Here is a 23,155-nt window from a genome sequence, read left to right as displayed (position 1 = left end):
GTCAGTTTGCAAATCAAATTTCCTAGCAATAGGAAGGATGATGATGATGATGATGATGATGATGATGATGATGATGATTGAGTCTAGAAGGAAAAAATTCCTGACAAGGAATTGCTTCTAGAATGAGAAAAATGTAGAAAGGGGATCCTTCCTCCTCTTCACTCTCCATCAATTTTGTCTGTTTGATGTTATTGTGTACAATGTATTCCTGGTTCTATTTGTTTCATTCAGCATCAGTAATGTAAATGTAAATGTAAATCTTTCCAGGCCTTTCAATAATTATCCTGTTCATCATTTTTTATAGAACCATAATATTCCATTACCTTCATGTACTACAGCTTGTTCATCCATTCCCTAATTGATAGGCATCCACTCCTTTTCCAATCCTTTGTTATCACAAAAAGAATTGCTACAGATATATTTGCACATGTGGGTCCTTTTCTCTCTCCTTTATGATTTCCTTGAGGTACAGACCCAGTAATGGCATGGCTGGGTCAAAGGGTATGCACAGTTTTATAGCCCTTTGGGCATAGTTTTAGATTGCTCTCCAGAATGATTGGCTCATTTTACAACCCCACCAACAATACATCAGTGTCCCAGTTTTCCCACATCCCCTCCAACATTTATCATTATCTTTTCCTGTCATCTTAGCCAATTTGAGAGGTGTGAGGTGGTTCCTTAGAGTTGTTTTAATTTGAATTTCTCTAATCACTAGTGATTTAGAGCATTTTTTTCATATAATTATAAATGGATTTAATTTCATTATCTGAAAATTGTTCATATCCTTTGAGGAGCTATCCTTTTTTAAAGATTTCTAAAGGATGGGAGTCCATAAGAAACACTACCTCATCCTTCCACTCTCATTTTTAATCTGAGTTCCAGCCATGCAGAAAGCTCAGGACATACTAAAGAAAGACTTGTCCTTTGCCTAAGCCTCTTTGGGATGTCTCTTTTCCATGTTTATCTTATGTTTATGATCATGGTTCAATAGGATTGAAGACCTAAGAAATATGAAGGGAGGAGAAAAGAAAAAGGACTATAAAAAAGCAAAAAAAAAGTTTATAAATTGTGAATTATCTAGGAGAGAACTTGTTTAATGGGAAGATAATATGGTTCATTACAGTTGAATGTGAGGGACTGTTATTATCTCCATATAAGGGTACTATTTCTATCTCCATCAATTAACATAATCACAGATGTCCCAGACTTCTCCTTTGGATTTTTCAAAAACTTTAAGTTGTACCCCCAACCAAAAATTAAACTCGAAATACAAAAATTAAAAGGAGAAAACAATAAAATTGAAAGTAAAAAAACTATTGAATTAATAAATAAAACCAAGAGTTGGTTTTATGAAAAAGCCAATAAAATAGATAAACCTTTGGTAAATTTGATCAAAAAAAAGAAAGAGGAAAATCAAATTGATAGTCTTACAAATGAAAAGGGGGATCTTTCCACCAATGAAGAGGAAATTAGAGAAATAATAAGGAGTTACTTTGCCCAACTTTATGCCAATAAATTTGATAACTTAAGTGAAATGGATGACTTTCTCCAAAAATATAGGCTCCCTAGATTAACAGAGGAGGAGATAAATTGCTTAAATAGTCCCATTTCAGAAAAAGAAATAGAACAAGCTATTAATCAACTCCCCAGGAAAAAATCCCCAGGGCCAGATGGATTCACATGTGAATTCTACCAAACATTTAAAGAACAATTAGCCCCAATGTTATATAAATTATTTGAAAAAATAGGGGATGAAGGAGTCCTACCAAACTCCTTTTATGACACAGACATGGTACTGATACCTAAACCTGGTAGATCGAAAACTGAGAAAGAAAATTATAGACCAATCTCCTTAATGAATATTGATGCTAAAATCTTAAATAAGATATTAGCAAAAAGACTTCAGAAAATCATCTCCAAGATAATACACTATGATCAAGTAGGATTTATTCCAGGAATGCAGGGCTGGTTTAATATTAGGAAAACTATTAATATAATTGACCATATTAATAATCAAATTAATAAGAACCATATGATCATCTCAATAGATGCAGAAAAAGCATTTGACAAAATCCAACATCCATTCCTACTAAAAACTCTTGAGAGTATAGGAATAAATGGATTATTCCTTAGAATAATCAGGAGTATATCTTTAAGACCGTCAGTAAGCATAATATGCAATAGAAATAAACTGCAACCTTTCCCAGTAAGATCAGGAGTGAAACAAGGTTGCCCACTATCACCATTACTATTCAATATAGTACTAGAAACGCTAGCCTCGGCAATAAGAGCCGAGAAAGAGATTCAAGGAATTAGAGTAGGAAATGAGGAAATTAAACTATCACTTTTTGCAGATGACATGATGGTATACTTAGAGAACCCCAAAGACTCTGCTAAAAAGCTACTAGAAATAATTCAAAATTTCAGCAAAGTGGCAGGATACAAAATAAATCCACATAAATCCTCGGCATTTTTATATATCACTAACAAAATGCAACAGCAAGAGATACAAAGAGAAATTCCATTCCAAACAAATGTTGAGAGTATAAAATATTTGGGAATCCATCTACCAAAGAAAAGTCAGGAATTATATGAGAAAAATTACAAAACACTTGCCACAAAAATAAAATCAGATTTAAATAATTGGAAAGACATTCAGTGCTCTTGGATAGGCCGAGCGAATATAATAAAGATGACAATACTCCCCAAACTAATCTATATATTTAGTGCTATACCAATCAGACTCCCAAGAAACTATTTTAATGACCTAGAAAAAATAACAACAAAATTCATATGGAAGAATAAAAGGTCAAGAATTGCAAGGGAACTAATGAAAAAAAACTCAGAGGAAGGTGGTCTAAGTGTACCTGATCTAAAGCTATATTATATAGCAGCAGTCACCAAAACCATTTGGTATTGGCTACGAAATAGACCGGTAGATCAGTGGAACAGATTAGATACAAAGGACAAAAAAGGGTACATCTATAGCAATCTAATCTTTGACAAACCCAAAGATTCCAACATTAGGGATAAAAATTCATTATTCGGAAAAAACTGTTGGGAAAACTGGAAATTAGTATGGCAGAAATTAGATATGGATCCACACTTAACACCATATACCAAGATAAGATCAAAATGGGTCCATGATTTAGGCATAAAGAGGGAGATAATAAATAGATTAGAGGAACAGAGGATAATCTACCTCTCAGATTTGTGGAGGAGGAAGGAATTTATGACCAGAGGAGAACTAGAGATCATTATTGATCACAAAATAGAAGATTTTGATTACATCAAACTAAAAAGTTTCTGTACAAACAATACTAATGCAAACAAGATTAGAAGGGAAGTAACAAATTGGGAAAATATTTTTAAAAACAAAGGTTCTGACAAAGGTCTCATTTCCAAAATATATAGAGAACTGACCATAATTTATAAGAAACCGAACCATTCTCCAATTGATAAATGGTCAAAGGATATGAACAGACAATTCTCAGAGGAAGAAATTGAAACTATATCCACTCACATGAAAGAGTGTTCCAAATCACTACTGATCAGAGAAATGCAAATTAAGACCACTCTGAGATACCACTACACACCTGTCAGATTGGCTAAGATGACAGGAACAAATAATGACAAATGTTGGAGGGGATGTGGGGAAATTGGGACACTAATACATTGCTGGTGGAGTTGTGAAAGAATCCAGCCATTCTGGAGAGCAATCTGGAATTATGCCCAAAAAGTTATCAAACTGTGCATACCTTTTGACCCAGCAGCGCTACTACTGGGATTATATCCCAAAGAAATACTAAAGAGCGGAAAGAGACATATATGTGCCAAAATGTTTGTGGCAGCTCTTTTTGTTGTAGCTAGAAACTGGAAGATGAATGGATGTCCATCAGTTGGAGAATGGTTGGGTAAATTGTGGTATATGAAGGTTATGGAATATTATTGCTCGGTAAGAAATGACCAGCAGGAGGAATATAGAGAGGCCTGGAGAGACTTAAATCAACTGATGCTGAGTGAAATGAGCAGAACCAGAAGATCACTGTACACTTCAACAACAATACTGTATGAGGATGTATTCTGATGGAAGTGGAAATCTTCAACATAAAGAAGATCCAACTGACTTCCAGTTGATCAATGATGGACAGAGGTAGCTACACCCAGAGAAGAAACACTGGGAGGGGAATGAAAATTGTTAGCACTAATATCTGTCTGCCCAGGTTGCATGTACCTTCGGATTCTAATGTTTATTGTGCAACAAGAAAATGATATTCGCACACATGTATTGTACCTAGACTATATTGTAACACATGTAAAATGTATGGGATTGCCTGTCATCGGGGGGAGGGAATAGAGGGAGGAGGGGTAATTTGGAAAAATGAATACAAGGGATAATATTATAAAATATATATATATATATAAAAAACTTTAAGTTTTACAAGATAGAGTATGTATATTATCCCATTTGAAATGATCATAAGTATTTTTAATGATTGGATGAAAGTAGATGATGTCATACATACACATGATATCTTGATTGACTTAAAGAATCAGATAGATGACTATATAAAGGTCAGTCAGTTTGCAAATCAAATTTCCTAGCAATAGGAAGGATGATGATGATGATGATGATGATGATGATGATGATGATGATGATGATGATTGAGTCTAGAAGGAAAAAATTCCTGACAAGGAATTGCTTCTAGAATGAGAAAATGTAGAAAGGGGATCCTTCCTCCTCTTCACTCTCCACCAATTTTGTCTGCTTACTCTTACCATTTATGAGGAGAGAATCTATGAACTTTGGAAGGTTAGTTCTAGAATAACCATCAGGGTTTGTAGCAGGATACATGATAAGACAAAAACAATAGACAAAAATACATCCAATAACCATGACTTATGAATTCACTCCTTGGACACATTTAGTTTGTCATTTGTATCCATTTATTTAGAAATGTGTGCCTAAAAGGTAAATGGGCTTTAGTTTAAGAGCCTTTTTTTGAAACCACTGTACTTGATAGACCCAGTAAGTAAATACCTTTTCTAAAATCTCTCCTGATACTCTTTCTTAAATATCCTTTCTAAAAAATTCAACTGACAATCTATGAAGAACACAGTGGTAGGAGTTTATCAGAGTACTAGGACACTTAACAACCTCAAAGTTAACTCCTACATCCCTGAAGGAAAAAGTAGTTATTTACCTTTTGGAACCAAGCCTGACTACAAATGGGAGTTTTAGAAATGCTTTGGGCAAGGGTTGCTATATTTGGAAGTAGGTAGAAAAAGCAGTATAGAAGAAGCAATTGGATCTCTTCACAAACCTCTGTTAAAGTTAGTGTGGCTCTGAATGATAGGAACTCCAACTTCTACTAACACATCCCAACTTGTAAAGGGCTGAAACTCTTAAAAGGTGTGCTTGAATCAGACAACCAAGCACTTAAGGCTAATTACCTATTGGGCAATACTCTATTAGCATATGTTTAGGAAAATGGCCCTTCTCACTATTGCTTGCTGGCTCGATCTTTCGGTGTATAAAGATAATCATAGGAGGGATTAGAAGGTGGAGTGAGGTGAGAGAACTTCACTTGGCTGTAGGAAGGAGACAAGAAAAGTGTGGAGATTCTGGACTCTAGATCCTTGGCAAAACTCCTGGCAGTTTTTGTCTATCTCCTTCACTCCTCCCCCTAAAGTCCAAGGACTTTTGCTTATCCTAACTCTGACTGACCCTGAGGCCTCCAGGGAGCTAGTCTGGACTTCATACCAACTCTATACTGTTACTATTTAGGTCTTAAATCAGAAAAAAAAACATAAACATGCAACAAGAACAAGAAAAAGAACAACAACAACAACAACAACAAGAACAACAATAACAACAACAACTCCTGAGCACAAACTTTGATCTACTTCTTACTACTGTGTGTTTCTATTTATTAAGTTTGGGCTTGAATGTATGCCTTCCATATCATCTTTAAGAATTCAAGTTCTTTCCCTCTTCTATTCATTTAACTCTTTCCTAGGACAGACTGATCTTTACTGAGATACAAGGAATGTTTCCCACCTACTTCCCTCCAATCTTCAACATTTTAATTCCACCATTACCTATCCATGGCTATTTCCTTGTTCTCATTATTGGTTATTAATGATAGTGGTAGATAATGTGGGCTGTTATCACTGTTAGAGCTAGAAAATAGCATTTACATACTTTTAACACATGTAATCTGTTTGGATGACTATCCATTGAAGGTTTTGAACTTCTATTATAATATATGTACTTAATGTAACAACAAACATTTATTAATTACTTGCTACATTTCAGGCATTCTTTTGGATGTTCTAGATATAAAGACAAAAATGAAACAAGTCCTTTAGCCAAGGTATTTAAAGAATTCATAGTATTTAAAGATAGAAAAGGACTGTATCCAACTTCTTTATTTCACAGATAAATAAAGGAAGTGAAAGCCATAGCCATTAAGAGGCTTGCCAGATGCCACATAGTAAATAGTGGAGCCAGAATTCCAACTTGAATTCTCTGACCAAAATCTAGTTTTATTGGCCTAATATAACAGGATAAACATTTATATACTATAAATTTATTTATATACTATTTATATACTATAAATACCAATGTTTTATGGCATAAAAATACATACTGTTATGGCATAAAATAGATCCTCCCTCTGCCTAATGTACCTGAGTTATTTACATACATGGGTTTCCCAGTCCCATTTGTCAATGGTAATGCCAGTATGTCAAGCCTGAGAAGGTATTCAGATGGTAGACCTTGTAGAAAATGAGAGCAGGACAATTGGAATATATGTATTTGTAAAAGAGGAACCACAGACTGGATTGTGAGTCAGACCATAAAAGGCACCAAAAGTAAGAAAAAGACATTAAAAAAAGAGAGACCTGACAGAAGAGAAAGAAATTTCTGTTTTTCTTCAGAAGAGCTGGATATTGAGAGAGGATATCTGGGCACATCAACTCAGCTATAATTTTGTTGACTTTTGCTGAACAGGTCTTTTCTCCCCTCCCTCTTACTTTGTTTTTTTATTTCTGGTTATAAGTGCTGATTTTCTAGGGAGGAGACTGTGTGAGGATAGGTAGCGAAAGTGATGCAAAAATAAAAGACATAAATAAAATATTTTAATTGCAAAGAAAGAAAATGAACAAGAGAAAGAAATAGAGAAAAGTAGCAACAGAAAAAGAAGAGAAAATTTGATTAATAGTGAGAAAAAGAATAATATGATAACATAGAATAATGAATTAAAGACTCATACAGAAATCTCAAGGGAGAGAGACAAAAAGACAGAAACTAGGATTAATAGAGAAACACAAAGAAAAACAGAAACAACAGAAAAGACAAGGAGATAGAATAAAAATGGAATAAAAAAGGACAAAAACATAGAGACACTAAAGAAAGAAAGGGGAAATGTATTTATGAAGGTAATAGAGGATGAATGCCCTCCAGGCAACCACTTCTTGAATCCTTTTTTGCATTGTATTAGAATTGGGCTTGGCACTCCATGGGAAAGACTTGTTTCATAATAGAATACAAAATGTTGTCCTACCCCAGTAATAGTCATTTTTTGGGCCATATTATGATCACTTTAAGAAAACATAACTTCATTTTGATGAAAAGTAGGAATATTTTTAAAAACCACAAGGCCATATCATTACAATTCCTTAATGTGATTTCAAATTTAAAAAACAAAAAACAAAAAACAAAAACAAAAATCCCACAAACTAAGGAAGGTTTTGAATAAAATCAGGATACTTTCTTCTTTCTTCCTTTCTTTCCTGCCCCCCCCCCCCAGCCAAAGTGGTGACTATTCCTGTTTGTTAAGTACAGTAATATTTTAAGCAGAGCTGTGGTGCCTGCTTAAGAGGTTTTTTTTTACTTTTAAAATTTGTTGTTCCTTAGCTCTCTAAGTCTGTCTGTCTAGTGTTAATGTGTACAATGTGATTCTGTAAAAAGTAGATTTTATGGTATTCCACCTTTTGTACACATCCTTCTCAAGAACTTCATCCTTTGATTAATAAGAAACCAAACTTTGCAGAAGTTAGGCACAATACAATAGCCATAGTTTTTGCCTCTGGAGATTCTTCCCCTGTCCCCTAGTAGGGCCAATGTATATAGGCTGCTGCTAGACCCCCTTTCCCAAATTAACTAATCAGAGACATCTTCAGGTACAAAGAGAAATCATTTATTCAGTCCCTGCAGGGAGAGTCCCAGAGCCATCCCAACTCCTACCATGTGCCCCTGGAATCTGGTCAGCTTCTGCCTTGTCCAAATCAAAAGACCCAAGCCTTCTTAATGAAGTTAGTGGCAGTCAGAGAGTTATGGAAATCCCTTTTTGGTCGACGCAGGTCCTTTGTGAAAGAATTCATAAACCTGAAATATTAATGGCAAAAATGGAAGTTCATTGTTGGTTAGGAAGCTAGCTTTGCTAAGAGTCTGACTTCTTCAGTGGCAAAGTCCTATTAGGGAAATGGAGGCTGGCACTGAGAAGAGAATGCCTTCTCAGTAGGCAGGGTCCTACTTTGGACTTTCTGCAAAGAAATGAGTAAAAGGAAACCTATTTTATAAGAAGCAATGGGAGGGGGGAGGCTGGGACAGCCTGAGCTAATCAGACCAGAATTTCTCAATTGAATGAGAATTTAGAATTTCCTGAATAAGGATGTGACTGTCCAAAAGATCAATAGGAATTGATTTACCCTTGAATAATGTTGCTTGTCTCATCCTGGGAGCCTGGGAGACACTAATCTCTCAGATCCAAAGGGGACACAATTTCAGTGATAAATTTAAAGATTAAAGGGAACACAGTTTCAGAGTGATAATTTTAAAGGCAACACAGTTTCACACCCCCTTCATTCTCATTGATTAGATTAAAAGGACATAACCATCCTTGACCAATGGTCACCAGTATTGGCTGCCACAGGTCACATCACTTCCTGCAACTTCACTAATTTTCTGTATCCCAGGGTTCAAAGTTCATCCCTCCAGAGATCATGTGACACCTCCCCTTCTTCTTCCTTTTCCCCCCAGGATCCCAGCTCTGGGAACAGGGATCATGTGACTCAATACTGAGAAATACTTCATCCAATCAGTCCCATTCATCAGGAAGGTGGGTAAAGGAGAGGACCTGTCAATCTGGCAAGCCTAAGTGTAATTTGTAACCATATTTTTTTGGAGATATGTGAACTTTCAGTAATACAAGAAATTTCTCTACCAATGAAGGTCAGCACCTATTCTACCCATGAGGGTCTTAGAGAGTTGTTGTCTATGGCACTGAGAGAATGTTTGAGAGAATGAGAGGAATGTTTGCTGTGCTCTTTCCATTTTTATTCTTAATTGCTTTCAGGATATTTTGCTTAGTTCTCTTGCTTAGCTTTTTGCTTTGTTTTTTGTTTTTTTTTGAAAAATTGACTTTACCCTTCACTGATTTTATTTTATGAAATGAAACAGGTCATAATCTTCCATCATTCTTCATAAAAATTGGATTACAACCATATAATCTGCACAATTGTTTCCTTTGCTTTCATATCTTCCTACCTGGTAAATAAGTCAATTGCTTATTGACTCAGATGTTTTTTAGGCTGTGTTGATCTCCTTCTTATAACAATTGATTCACAATGGCTTTATTGGCGATGGGAAATTACTGCACTTTGTATTGTTGACCTTTCTTCCATCCAAATCCATTTTGTCCTATATCAGTAGCTTGTTTAAATGATCCGATTATATGTAATTGTTTTTATTTGACAGCATATCTTTTCATCTTTTATTCTTTCCAGAGTGGTGTGACTGCCTACAGAAGATAATAGTGGTATCTATCATGAATTATATTTCCTGCACCTTAAAATATAATCAATTTCATTTTGTGATGCTATTTGGTGTTTACTATGTTCTTTATATTTTCATGAGGAAAGTATTTATGATACAAATACATAAAACATAATGTCTTTTCTTAAGTATCTGGCTTTTTCATTTTTTTTTCCTGATCTATATTTGCTGTCTAGGAGAGGGGGAAGGTGGGGAGTAAAGGAGAAAAATATGGAGTGCAAGGCTTTGCAAGGGTGAATGTTGAAAATTATCTTTGAAAAATAAAAAGCTATTATAAAAACAGTATGAATGGAAACAGAGAAAGACTATCAAGAAAGAATAGAAGTAACTCTTAAATTGATGATATTAAACAAGAGATTTGGGTTTAGAGGAGGAACTTTGGAGAGTGAGAACTGCATAGTCTCCCAGAAAACAGAATAAACAAAAATTGTTTATTGACAGATGATACTCATTGTGTCCAACTCTTTGTGATTTCTTTTTGGGGTTTTCTTGACAAACACACTGAAGTGATGTGACATTTTCTCCTCCAATTAATAGATAAGAAGACTAAGGCATAGAGGACAAGGTGAGTTTCACAGCCAGTGTGTGTCTGAGGCTGCATTTGAACTCAGATCTTCCTAACTCCAGGCCTAGTGCTCTATCCAAGGCATTGCTTAGCTCCCCAGGTAATTAAAATGTCTTAATGAAGAGGATCCAGATCTGGTTCATTCAGGATAGAAGATCCAAAGACTAACCCTCCAGTTAAGGAAAAGTCAATAATTATATATATATATATATATATATATATATATATATATATATATATATATATATATATATACTGAAAATATAGAAAGATAAAAGTTACTTCTCCAGGAGAAATAAATATACCAAACTATAAAAAAAAATGATCAAACTGATGATTTCATCCACTGTTGTAAAGACTCATTTTTCCTTAGATGAGAACCTGCAGCTTTCTCTTAATGATTATCCAAATCAGATATCTTAGACAAAAGCAACTTCTCTGGCTTTGGTTTTGGGTCCTTCTTTGCTTCTCTTGAAAAAATAATGCTTTCTCATTCTGATAAGAGATACTGTGACTTGCATCCCAAATATTTACCAAGATGTCATACATGCTGTCTATGACCATTTTGCCCCCTTTTGTTTACTCCTTATTCTACACATCTGTATACAATGAAAGTTATTACTTATCTAGCCTAAAATGCCATGAAATGTTGCTTATTGGATATGTAGCCTTTCCAGAGGGATGATTGAATGTAAAGACATTAATTCTATTTTTAAAGTAAGGCTAATCCAGTGCTGAGGGAATCACTTCCCTGTATCTGGCTCCTTTTATATAAAAAAGTTAATATTATTTTCTCTTCAATCAAATTTTCCACATATTTCATCTTCAGTGTTGTGGATGGGTGAGATCCTTCTTAAGCTTTCTGGGTTGAGAAATTCCCTGACATATTTAGCAGGGAAAATTATAGCCCAGAGCCATATATACAGGAAGGAGCTGTCTTCAAAAGCTGTTTAGCCAAAATAATTTACTTGGTTCCCTCCTCCCAATCCACTTGGACCAGAGAGAAGGAAAAAAGTCTATATTACTTCGAATCTATTTTGCTTAAATATCATGTGGAATTATTTAGGATTTCACTTTGTATTATATCACTTAAACACTAAATATCAAAGTCTTGTTTGGTAATTCTTTGATCCCATAAATAAGGCCCTTCTGGTTTCTGGGATACTTCATTCAATCAGTATAGGAACTGAACAGAATTGAGCCAAAGCAAGCTAAATCTGGCCTAGCCTACTTTGGTTTTAATTGCCCTGGCTTCTCCTGAGCTGGACTTTCCTCACATCTACTATAATTCACAGGTATAGCGGGCCAATCATCATGAGGACTCACATCATGGTATTTATGATGCTCTTTGTGATCTTCTCCAATGCTGGCACAAGTAAGTTGCAGGATGACTATCTGGGATGTGGGACTATGAATATGGAGGTTGAGTTTAATCTGTGGGATCATTAGTTTTCTGGCCTAGCTGTCTGGAGATGAATTCTGAAATCTCATTAACTCTATGGAAGATTAAGGAAAAACTTCCTTTACTTAAAAGAGCTCATTAGAAGAGCAAGAAGTTTTTATTTAGGTGAACAACTGCCATTTGAAGTTGGATTCTACCACTTCTCAAGGAAGTCATTCCACTTTGGCATATCTCTAATGGTTGGAAAATTTTTATCATTGAATCTTTCTTAGACTCTTTGTAGCATCTATCCATTCCTCCCAGGTTCAACAAAGTATTTTGACCATGAACTTAAACTCTCTTTATTCTATGGATCTGTAGAATATAGATTTTATGAAATCAGACATTTCTTCTGAGTCCTAGTCTGTTACTGTTGTTAATCTGGGCATATTATCCATTTATTGCTTTTCTGTACTGTGTTCTTCTGTGGCTTCTGAACTATGCTAGTCCTGGTCCAAAAGCAAAATGGGTTATTTTTCAAGTTGTCTTATATAAAACTAGTTTTTATATAGTTGTTTATGACACTATATTTACACCATTATAAAGTGAGTTACTCAAAGGCAGAAAGTGCCTTTTGCCTTTCCTTGTATCCCCAGTTGAAAAGTTAATTAAATGATAGCAAGGTCTTTTCTAGATGGAATCCTCTAGTTGATTTTCCTCTGTGTAAAATTAGCCTGGAGAGGAGCAGGGTCTAGTTCCCTTAAGCAGCATTAATCAAGAATCTAGCTCAGTCCATTTTGATGCCTACCAGTTATAGCTAGTATTTGTATAGCACTCAAAGGTTTTGTAAAATATTTTACACCAATATCATCTTTGATCCCTCCCCTGTTTCATCCCTTTCCCCTTATCCTGCCTGAGCATGCTTCCTTAAAGACCTCATTTTGTCCTCTTGCCTCTGGTATTGCCTTGACATGATTTTTACAAATTCTACTTAGGACTTTACAGAACCTTAAAGGTCATCTAATCTAACTAACTTTAGGTGCTTTGTCAAGTGAATAATTCAAAATGAGCCTCTGCAGTGTGACCCTGAATAAGTCACTTGACCTCTGTTTATCTTACTCCCCTCCTCCCCCAATTTATGGGGATATTAACAGTAACCAGGACGGCTGTCAGGATGAAATAATAATCATAAAATGCTTAGAACAGTGCCTTGTATACAGAAAGCACTACTTAAATATTTATTTCAACCAAGGGATTATCTAGGGCTATGATACAGAGATGATAAATAGGGTTCCTTGTGAGAAACAAAAAGAAGCTAGAATTTAACACTACAATAAATGAAGGGATTGAACTCTGTAATTAGGCTGCAAAGTTTCTTTGGAGTCAGGTTGAGAGATGGTTTGTGATAAAAAAAAAAGAAAATTTTATTTGATTCCAGAAGAAAGAGAGAGACACTGGCATGTTCTAATTAGGAGAGAGACATAATATAAAACCTGTGTTATAACAATGAAATCACTGATCAGTTTACCATAACATTTTAATGCTCATAAGAACCTTGTGAGGCAGCTTATTGCAAGTATGAGTGAAGATTCCTGTTCTGTAGATAATTATATTGTCAAATAGATGAAATAATTTTACTAGTTCCCATAACCAGCAAATAGAATTGAAATTATAATCATGGTTCTTTTCATTATAACACAATACCACATTTGTTGAAAGAAATTTTCATAAAACTTTAATTTATGTTAGGTTTAAGCTTTCTGAGTTAAGATTCAGAATTACAATATATCTCTTTTTTGTTTTGTTAACAAATAATCTGAAACATTCTTTTACTTCTTTTCACAGGCTATGGTGGATTTGACAATTTCATATGTGCAATGAGAGGTGGCAGTTGTGAGAAGGAGACTTGTGTCTTTCCTCTTATTAAACTGGGCAACTGCCTTAAAAAGAAAGGTTACTGCTGCCTTTATATCCCAATGTTATTTAAATATAAAAATAGTGAGTTAAAAGTGTAGAAGAGAAGTTGAAATCAAATTTTTTTCATTCTTATTTTAATAAACAAATTCACTTTTGAAAATTATGCTTTCTAAGGTAAAATGATTCTTGTGTCATTGTTCATTTGAAGAGGTGAAATCTCAATTTTATAAAATATTATCAAGAATTGATATTGTCTTGTATGAAGGGAAGAAGTGTTTTAATGGATTAATGAATCCATATTGAAGTCAAGAACACTGCTTCAAGTCACACCTCTGACACATATTGCTGATAGGACTCTGGATAAGAGATCTCCTTATCTTATCCCTTTAAGAGTTCTTTTACTCAAACTGATTTACTAGTTATCCTGTAGCAGTGAGCTTTTTAGCCTTAAACTAGACTAATCCATAGGAGCAGAAAAACAATTCATCAGTGGGCCCATGCTTAAAGATTCTCTGACTTTGTAAGTATTCTGTACATTGCAGCCTAATAGTAAAGCCTTTAAAAAACCCAGAACCTTAAAATGGGGTAAATTAGATTTCATGTAGAAGCACAAATGATTTATTGTAGTAGAGGGGAAGAAGGAAGGGGGATGAGCATTGTTTGAATCTTAATCTCATTGAATTAGGTTCACAGAGGAAATAACAGAAAACAATTTTGGCACAGAAATTTATCTCATGGAATGTAGGAGGGGAAAGGGGAAAAGAAAAGAGGCAATTAATATAAGGGGAATGAAAGATAAAAGGGGGGTTGGTAGTAAAAAGGAAGGCATATTGAGGGAGGTGAGGATCAGAAGCAAAAAATCCAAAGCCACCTCTATACCCTGTTGAGGTATCAGAGTAGAGACGATATAGAAATTGAGATCCAAACTATGTGGGAAAAGCAGAGAAAGAGAACTACAAATCAATCTCATTCCTAAATATCAGTCCTAAAATTTTCAATAAAATCTTGTGTAAGAGTCTACTATAATATATTATTAAAATTTCTTACCATAACTCAAATAAGAATGCTATCTACTCCCAAGAGAGAACTAATAAACTCTGAGGGCTGACTGAAGCATTTTTTTTCACTTTTATTTTTTTCTTGCTTTTCTCCTTATGACATGCCTAATGTGGAATGTAACTTCATATGTATGATGGATATCATAATTTTTGCCCTTGTAAGAGATGATTGTGATGAATTGATACTGTGATGTGAGAACCAGGAGATCATTGTACATGGCAACAACAAGATTATACAATGATCAATTCTGACGGATGTGGCTCTTTTCAGTAATGGGATGATTCAGGCCAGTTCCAATGGTCTAGTGATGAAGAGAGACATCTACACTCAAAGAGAGGACTGTGGGAACTCAAAGTGAATCACAATATCATATTTTCATTCTTTTTGTTCTTTTTTGTTTTGCATTTTTTTTCCTTTCTCATTTTTTTCTTTTTGATCTGATTTTTCTGATTTTTGGTGCAGGAAAGGGGGGAAATTTGGAAAAAAGGTTTTGCAACGGTCAGTGTTGAAAAATTATTCATGCATATGTTTTGAAAATAAAAAGCTTTAATAAAAAAAAGAAAAAGAAAGTTGTGTTTTTTTTTTAAATAGGTGATTGTGATACAAGAAGGAAGAAAATTTGGAACTAAAAATTTAAAAATAAACAATTTTAAAACATTCATCATGAACAACTTGGATTTAAATCTTGTCTACAAGAATGAAAAATGTGAAAAAATAACATAATTTTAGTATTTTAGTATTTGAATAATGGTAAAAACAACTAAAACCACATGATTACATGATTAAATGCAAAAAGCCTTTAAGTATTCAATATTTATATATGTTTAAAAGAACAAGTATATAAAAATATAGTTTATAAACAAAAGTTGGTATCTGATAGCAGCAAAATACTTGAAATTTTTCCATTAAGTACACTCTCAAAGTGAGGAAATCCTTTCATCCAACTAATTTATATGTTATGTTATTTCATTATTCTAACAATCCTGTGATGTAGATATTATTATCCAAAATTTTTAGATGAAGAAACTGAAATTGAGTGAAGAGAAGTGTCTTGGCCAAGGTCACTCATATAACAATTATTTAAAGCAGAATTTGAATTTACATTTTCTTGACTTTTATTGCTAAATCCTGGAATTTCAACAAAGGAAATGAATACATAGTCAAAATCAATTCAAAGTAAAATAACCAATAAAGAGAATAGGGTGTGATGTTGATTGAGAGTACTAGGTTATTAGAAAAGGACTTATATAGAACATGGCATTTGAACTTAATTTTGAAGTAAGCTAAGGGTTCTAAGAGTTAAAGATGGAGAAGGATGTTCAGGCTTGGGGGACAGCTAATGCTGTCCATCTCAGATGGGAGATGGAATGCCCTGTGAGAAGAATAATAAATAAGTCTCATTGGCTGGACTATGCATTAAATGACGAGAGTAAAAACCTTAAAAGATAGGCATGTCCAAATAAAGGGATGATGGGTTCTAGTTTGGGGCCCCATTTCTGAAATTATTGTACCTGATAATTATAAGAAACAATTATATAAGAAAATTTAAGCCTCAGCTACACGTGCCTATCTTGCCCAAATTACCTTGAATACACTTGGTATACATTCTCTCTATACACTCCAGAATTCCACTGATTTATTGATGAATCCATTTATTTTATATTTTATAACCTTGCAAGAACAAGCACCTAAGCTTGTAGATGCACTTGGAAATAATTGACATATTTTTCTATATCCTGTCACCTGAAATGCAAATCACTTTCCTGATTCCCCATTGACTGGGAACTACAAAGGTTATAACATATCTGGAGCACCTAATTCCCTTACATGAGTGCGGATTATCACCCCTGATTACATCTCTCCTTGTCATTCACCTTATTTGAATATAGTTCAGTCTCTTCATTAATTTCCCATTGGTTGGATATTATTTTGAGAGTCTAATTCTCCCTTGTGACTCTCCATCCTTAATTATCTCTCCTCTTGAAATTCACCTTATTTAGTCATAATTCAGTTCCTCCTCTGTTTTCACATTGACTGGGTCCCACAGAAGTTGAAGTTTATCTGGACAGCCTAATTCCCCCATGTGAATCTGATTTCCCTTTAGGTTTCATTTCTTAGGTTTTAGTTTCATTTTTTTTCCTGATTTAACTTTCATTTCTCTAAGTTTCATAACATGGTGGAAACTAAATCCTCATCCACTTCTTATATTCCTCCCTCTTATTCATAATTTGGGCTCCAAATCCTTTTCTAACTCATCAAATTTGGCTAATGCTTTTTTACTTTCCTCTTTAGTCTTTTTACTTGTTCTTTCCTTCCTTAGGCAAGTCTATTAACCTCTGCACAGGTCTTGTTACACAGAATAGTACATAATATCCAACTGCCATTAATATCCTGGCAACTGCTATTAAGGGGGTCAAGATGAAGATTCCTTTCCATTTTCCAAACCATGACTATAACCACTCAATCAACATATAATTAATCCCTTAATTCTTTTCTAAGTCTTCTGGCATGATTATCAGACTTTGTAGGGCTTTGGTAATGGTCTCAATTGAAGCAGTATTACTAGGAATGAAAATACAACTGTCTTCAATCATGACCCACACGCCTCCTTTTTTGCTAATAATCTGTCCAAAATCATTCTGTTTTCCAATGCCATTCTGCTAGTAGCATCTAACTTCTCTGCTATTCCCTTCCTTTCCTCTCTTGTATAATTTATCCCAATACACATTTTTGTTAATAGTTACCATCAGAATAGGAATGATTCAAATCCACAGGCAATTTGATTTCTAGCCTTAAATTCATCAGGTACTTTCCTGAGCATACTTCTTCCTAAATTGGTCCTACTTATTTCTTTGAATGCCAGGTAAAAGAAATAACCAACTGGACCAGTGCAAAGATACTCAACTAGTTTCTGGAAAAAGTAGGTCTGAAAATATTGTCTCCATAATACCACTGATGGTTGTCTTGGGGTAAGCCCATCTCCAAACATTTTCCAGAGCTATCCTCAATTACATTTCTCACCCATAATACTGATATAGTCCTGAGGTTTTGGAATTTTTAACCCTACCATGAGTAGCAAGCTGAGTAATTTCTGGAGCCAGGACAAGAAGCTGGTATAGCCTTGGTCTTCCCTTTCTTCACAAAAGTGATAGGACAAAACATGAGATTTTGGTATTTTGAGTATTATTTTGGTACAGGAGTGTAATGTTCTTTTCTCAAATATAATGTTCTCTGGGAGCAGGTTTCTTGGGGAGCTTCTGGAAGCAGCCTTAGTTTCAGTTCAGTTCAATAATCACCTCAAATTCAGCCAGGAGTTAAAATCCAAATCCTTTATTTTCTCTTTCCAAGTATTCTCTCCTTTCTTGGGCCTAGTTAGCTTTCTTGGAGGCCTATCTCTCTTCTTGGTTCTGAGAGCTTTTGCCTCTAGTCCTTTGTCTTTTCCAGCTTCTGCCTCTAGCTCCCTCTGAATCCAAAGCCTCCAGCCAGCACAAAGGTGGAAAATGGAGTGAATCTGACTCCGCCTCCAAGAGTGGGCTTGTGGGTCTGGCCCTGAGAGCTTCTTGCTTATATGCTGTACATTGAGCATCATTACATCACTAGGAAACCATTATTTGTTATAGGATTAAATCAATGATAAATTAGATTTAACCATTGTCTCCTCAATTCCATTTAGTACCTTGTCTCAAGTTCTGGCTCATAACATCTCCTTGCAGGATCAGATCAATCATACTGAATCATGCTAAATTAGATAATTATTGTCTCTATCAATTCCACTGTTCTTAGTACCTTGTAAGAATCATAACACAGGAGAATTCACTCTCATGTTTTTTGCTGCCCAAGGGGGAACAGTACTTCTTAGGCTGTGGAGGGATCAGTAACATAGGCATAGCAATTGCTTTTGTTCAAACTCTTTATAGTATACTTTACACATTCTACCCAGACATCTGTGTCTCTATATCCTATTTCTATCTTCATTGTTTGCCTTAAATCCTGGATTTTCACCTACAGTTTAAGATCCATGATCCCAAATCTTCCTAAGGAGATCTAATCTATTCCAGTTATATCTATTTCTAACTATATGTTAGACTTACTATTTGAGTTGCATTCTGGATAGTCAGGATTATACTTTAAAGTTTGAAAATTGGACTTGACTTTGCCTTTAATCATATTAAATTTTGGGGCAGCTAGGTGGTGCAGTAGATAGAACACCAGCCCTAAAGTCAGGAGGACTTAAGTTTAAATATAGCTTTAGACAATGACTGCTTCCTAGCTGTGTGACCCTGGGTAAGTTACTTAACCCCAATTGCCTCAGAAAATAAATAAATAAAAATCATATTAAGTTTTGATATTAATTATGGTTTCTAATAACTAATATCTGCCCCTTATAATTTGTAGTAAATCAATCACTATTCCAAACTGGACAGGCAGACCTGTAAAATCTTTTTTCTTCATCAGAGCACAAATAATTACCTTAATTACTTAATTATCTATGACTAGTCAGTTTCTACATTCTATAATCTGACAGGCATCAAACTGATTTGTTTGTGTAGTAGCTTCTTTAACGATATTAACCTAGATATCTCCTATCCTTAGTCCCAAATATAGCAGGGGGAGAGCACTAGTGCTATACTAGATTCATCAGTAGTGGAAATCTTCCTTCCTCAGGATCAATAAGCTCATTATTGGGGGCCCACTCAGACACTGGGTAGTCTGGGGTACATCCACCAATCAGTCCAGTTGACCCCCAAAAAATAAGGCCCAAAGTCCTTTGGGGTATAGGGTGATGATCTCACCTTTTAAAGCTACCTCTTTCTGGGAATGAGCATAAATTTGAGTTGTCTTACAGGGTCCCAATTTTGAGAGGTGGTGAGTTTGAGGGTCAGGAACTGGTCAACGCAGCATTCAGTCTGAGTCATATCTCTGAAGCTAGTCTATATAGCATCTAGTGTTGTATGTATGTATATATATATGACTTGATCAAAATCTAAAAGAAAACAAATCTTAATTAATGGAATTTAGGGAAAGTATATTTGAAAGGTAGAAACATATTTGTACCATAGGACACACAGTGCATAGATGTTATTTCCACATTAGAAATAAACAAATAAAATTGTATTTTCCATTAATGCAACATAAAATAATCCATAAATTACACCCCTCTAAGAAAACTGATTGTACCAAATTTTTTTTCTCCAAATTATGCTGAAGATGTTTCAGACTTAGTTTCAATAATTAATAAAATAACAGCGGCTTCCCAAATGAATTGTATCACATGTTCTTACATCATTTTGAGATATTTAATTAAGAACCTTATTTCATACAAATAAATCTTTCTGGTAACATATGTATATGTATACACATATATACATAATAACAGTCAGATAAATGAATCAAATATTCATTTACTGAATGATTACACATTTTCAGATAAAAAAAAACCAAGATCTTACATATTTGCTACTTGTTTTGAATATAGAAATTTGCTATAAAAGAGAAAAGGCAGGGACATGATTCAGACAAGTTTCAAAAAGCACAATTTCACAAAAAGCAAGTAATTATAGTTCTCAGTAGATTCATCTCTCAAGGATCACATATCCTAAATAATAAGTATTGAATTGGTAATAGTAAGAGATTCATCACAGAACATTCACAGCTTATCTTGATATGTAAGGAAATGATTTTAAGTGCAACATTCTTGCTTTAACATTATCGATCAGTAACCAACAACTAAAGACTTGAGATGTAGAAATGTAACAAACATTATGAAACATTTTCTATAATAAAACATATTCTTTAAGGTGACTTTAATACAACCAATTAAGTTAGCCTTATCACAATAACAAAGTTAAGGAGACCTCACACACATAAGAGATTTCATTTAATATCTTTTAATGGTTTCCCTTTCTTCTTGAATTTAAGACTATCTTTATATAAAAAAAAACAATCATTAGAAACTATTTCTATGTAACAAGTTTATACCAATAAGCCCATTCCTTACTTGGGAATTATATAACCCAAACAAATTCTTTTCCCAGGGCTAATGGACTTGGTCCAAAATTATTTTAAGAAACCTGGCAAATTTACAAATCCTAGAGAAAGGGCTGAATTTTCTGCTCCTGCAGAAAAGCTGTCCTTGTGGGCTTTGTTCTTTGACATCCCTCTCCCTCTCCTTCCCCCTACACTTCCTCATTTTGTGAAGTGGGCAATGGAGCTGTATAATTGTTGTGAGATGGGAGCCACCTGCTAGTGGCTGCTGGAGGTCTAACTTAGATCTGTAGAATGGATCTCTTCATGTGAGAGGATGATTGATGATCATGATACAAGAGCCTGAGAAGCAGTTGTTGTTTCTTTGATCTCTCCACAGAGAGGCAGTTGCATTGTCTGACCTCTCTCCTCTTCCTTCTTGCCTCTAATTTATTTCATTCCCCATCCACAAGAAACATCTTCCAAGACTGTCTTGGACTCTTTCAGATGTTATAATTCACAGCTGTGGAGGGTTTCGGAGAATTGACCTGGCCCTTCACTTAGGCATGGTCTTTAACAAATATTCTCAGATCTCTAGATGAACAGCTCTAAAATGTAAAACCAATCCAGATAAAAATTTCACCTCATCTCCACCTTATATATACAATAATTAACACTCTTCCAACTTTTATTATCAATAGCCAAATTGTTTTTATCTGTAATTTTTTCTCAATTTATCAGCAAAAAAGTAGAAATATTTAATTCCTTAAATGACAGTTACAAAATATTACATATAATAACATAACTGGTTTTAAGCATATTTTCCACAAAATTCTAACTAGATGTTCCATTCAAATTCAATTACCTTTTGGTTATTTCCCCATTCATATAAATCTCTTCTCTTTTTGTGACCCAAAAAAGAGTGGTGACAATTTTTATTTCAAGATGCAGGCCTTTTTACCTTGAAATTTTTACTGACGTAGCCCCATAAGCCTGAATTCTTATAACATAAATGCAGGATGTTTGAAGCCAGAGTTTTTAAACCAACCTTTCATGTCATTTTTTTAAAACTGAAAAAAAAGCCTTTTAATAAAATGTAACAAATTCTCCAGCTACAATTTTAATTGCCTATCTTCATTTTATGTAGGCTCAACTTAGCCAGTGCTGGATCTATAGGAAAAGAATTATAAACTTTTTCCTTGTGTCCCTTCAAGTGAATTTCTTCGTTTAAGGGAAAAAGCAAGAAAAAGTTTAAAATTCAAAATATAGATAATAGCTAAATAATATTGGCTGAGACTTCACATAACTTCCTTACAGCACATATTCATTGGGGCTGACAATTTTAAAGCATAGTTTACATAGTTTTAAAAATTTCACAATATGTAATTTTTATGGTAACATGATACTTTAAATAAAGGCTATATAAAGATGTGACCTTATTAAGTTGAGTAAATTATTGTAGAGAACATTTGTTTTAAAGCTTAATTTTTGATTTAAAAATTTCTAGTAACAATAGTTGAATACTAAAGATTAATGTAACAGATTTCTAGAATTTTATGCCCAGATAAACAATATAAACACATCAACTAAAAGTGATTTTTTAATCTTACATAATTTTGAAATAGATTTCTGATTTAAATGCACGCAAATTTATATTACCTTTTTTTTTGAGAGAAAATTCTTTTTTTCCTTTTGTGAATCAAGAGAAAGGTTAACTATATCAGTTTTTACTTCAAGTGGCTTAGGTCTTTACCCCCTCAAAGCTCCATTTTCTTTATCTAATGCCTGGAAACTGAGAGACATAAGCTCACAGTTTTTCTAGATGGCGTATGTGGCAAAATAGCAGCAACTTGGGTTTCTAAAAGTTCTGTTGATACCATTTCCTAAATACTCTTTAAAATTTTTTTTAGTTAATCAGTGAAGAGCACAATGGTAGGAAAAGATGATATAGAGTACTGGGAATCCTAAGAACCTCAGTATTACTCCCTAGACCTTTCAGGGAAAGCTAGTCATCTACTTTTTATAGTCAGGTAACAAAAATAGAACAATAAAAATGGGAATTGTAGAAGTGATGTGAGTAAGGTGTGCAAAAGTTGGAAGTGTGTGAAGGAAGAGAGATTGGAGTAAGCGACTGGGACTCTTCACAAACCTCTGTTAAATAGCCAATGTATGGGTTTGAAAGACAGGAATTAAAATTCCTACTAGCACATCCCAATTCTCTATCTTTATTATTGGGATCTCAACTTAGGAAAAAAAAACAAAAACATCCCACTCAACTCTCTTTCCAGAGCAAAAGCTCTGATCCACTCCCTTTTACTTCTGTTTCTTGGGTTTGAACTGGAGGCTAACTCATAGTATTCAACTTTTCCTCTTCTTCTGTTTATTCAGTTTTCTTTAGGACTGATTGTCTTTTACTGAGATGCGT

At 34.4% G+C, this 23,155-nt stretch overlaps 1 protein-coding gene and 1 long non-coding RNA gene across 18 annotated transcripts in view; both read left to right on the top strand.

Moving 5' to 3' along the window:
* Window positions 1–15,335, top strand: part of LOC141555238 (uncharacterized) — a 51,182-nt gene extending 35,847 nt beyond the window's left edge. For 4 of the 17 annotated variants that reach the window (XR_012486110.1, XR_012486122.1, XR_012486123.1 and 1 more), the window contains 5 exons: window positions 9,050–9,128; window positions 9,796–9,827; window positions 10,382–10,509; window positions 11,705–11,784; window positions 13,636–15,335. Coding sequence is in view for 4 of the 17 variants with exons in the window: in XM_074287942.1 (XP_074144043.1) it covers window positions 9,050–9,128; window positions 11,705–11,784; window positions 13,636–13,805 (329 nt within the window). In the remaining 13 variants the exon portion in view is untranslated. Of the gene's footprint in view, window positions 1–9,049; window positions 9,129–9,795; window positions 9,828–10,351; window positions 10,510–11,704; window positions 11,785–13,635 lie in introns of all 17 variants that reach the window. The other 13 variants (XM_074287942.1, XM_074287944.1, XM_074287943.1 and 10 more) reach the window with 8 other exon arrangements.
* Window positions 344–7,735, top strand: LOC141555240 (uncharacterized). The gene is made up of 2 exons (XR_012486126.1): window positions 344–1,239; window positions 4,437–7,735. It is a non-coding gene; the product is annotated as an uncharacterized LOC141555240 (long non-coding RNA).
* Window positions 15,336–23,155: the final 7,820 nt, after the last annotated feature.

This window comes from Sminthopsis crassicaudata, chromosome 2 (genome assembly GCF_048593235.1).
Source record: "Sminthopsis crassicaudata isolate SCR6 chromosome 2, ASM4859323v1, whole genome shotgun sequence".
In the NCBI taxonomy this organism is placed as follows: domain Eukaryota; kingdom Metazoa; phylum Chordata; class Mammalia; order Dasyuromorphia; family Dasyuridae; genus Sminthopsis; species Sminthopsis crassicaudata.
This window is presented reverse-complemented; position numbering and strand designations above follow the sequence as displayed.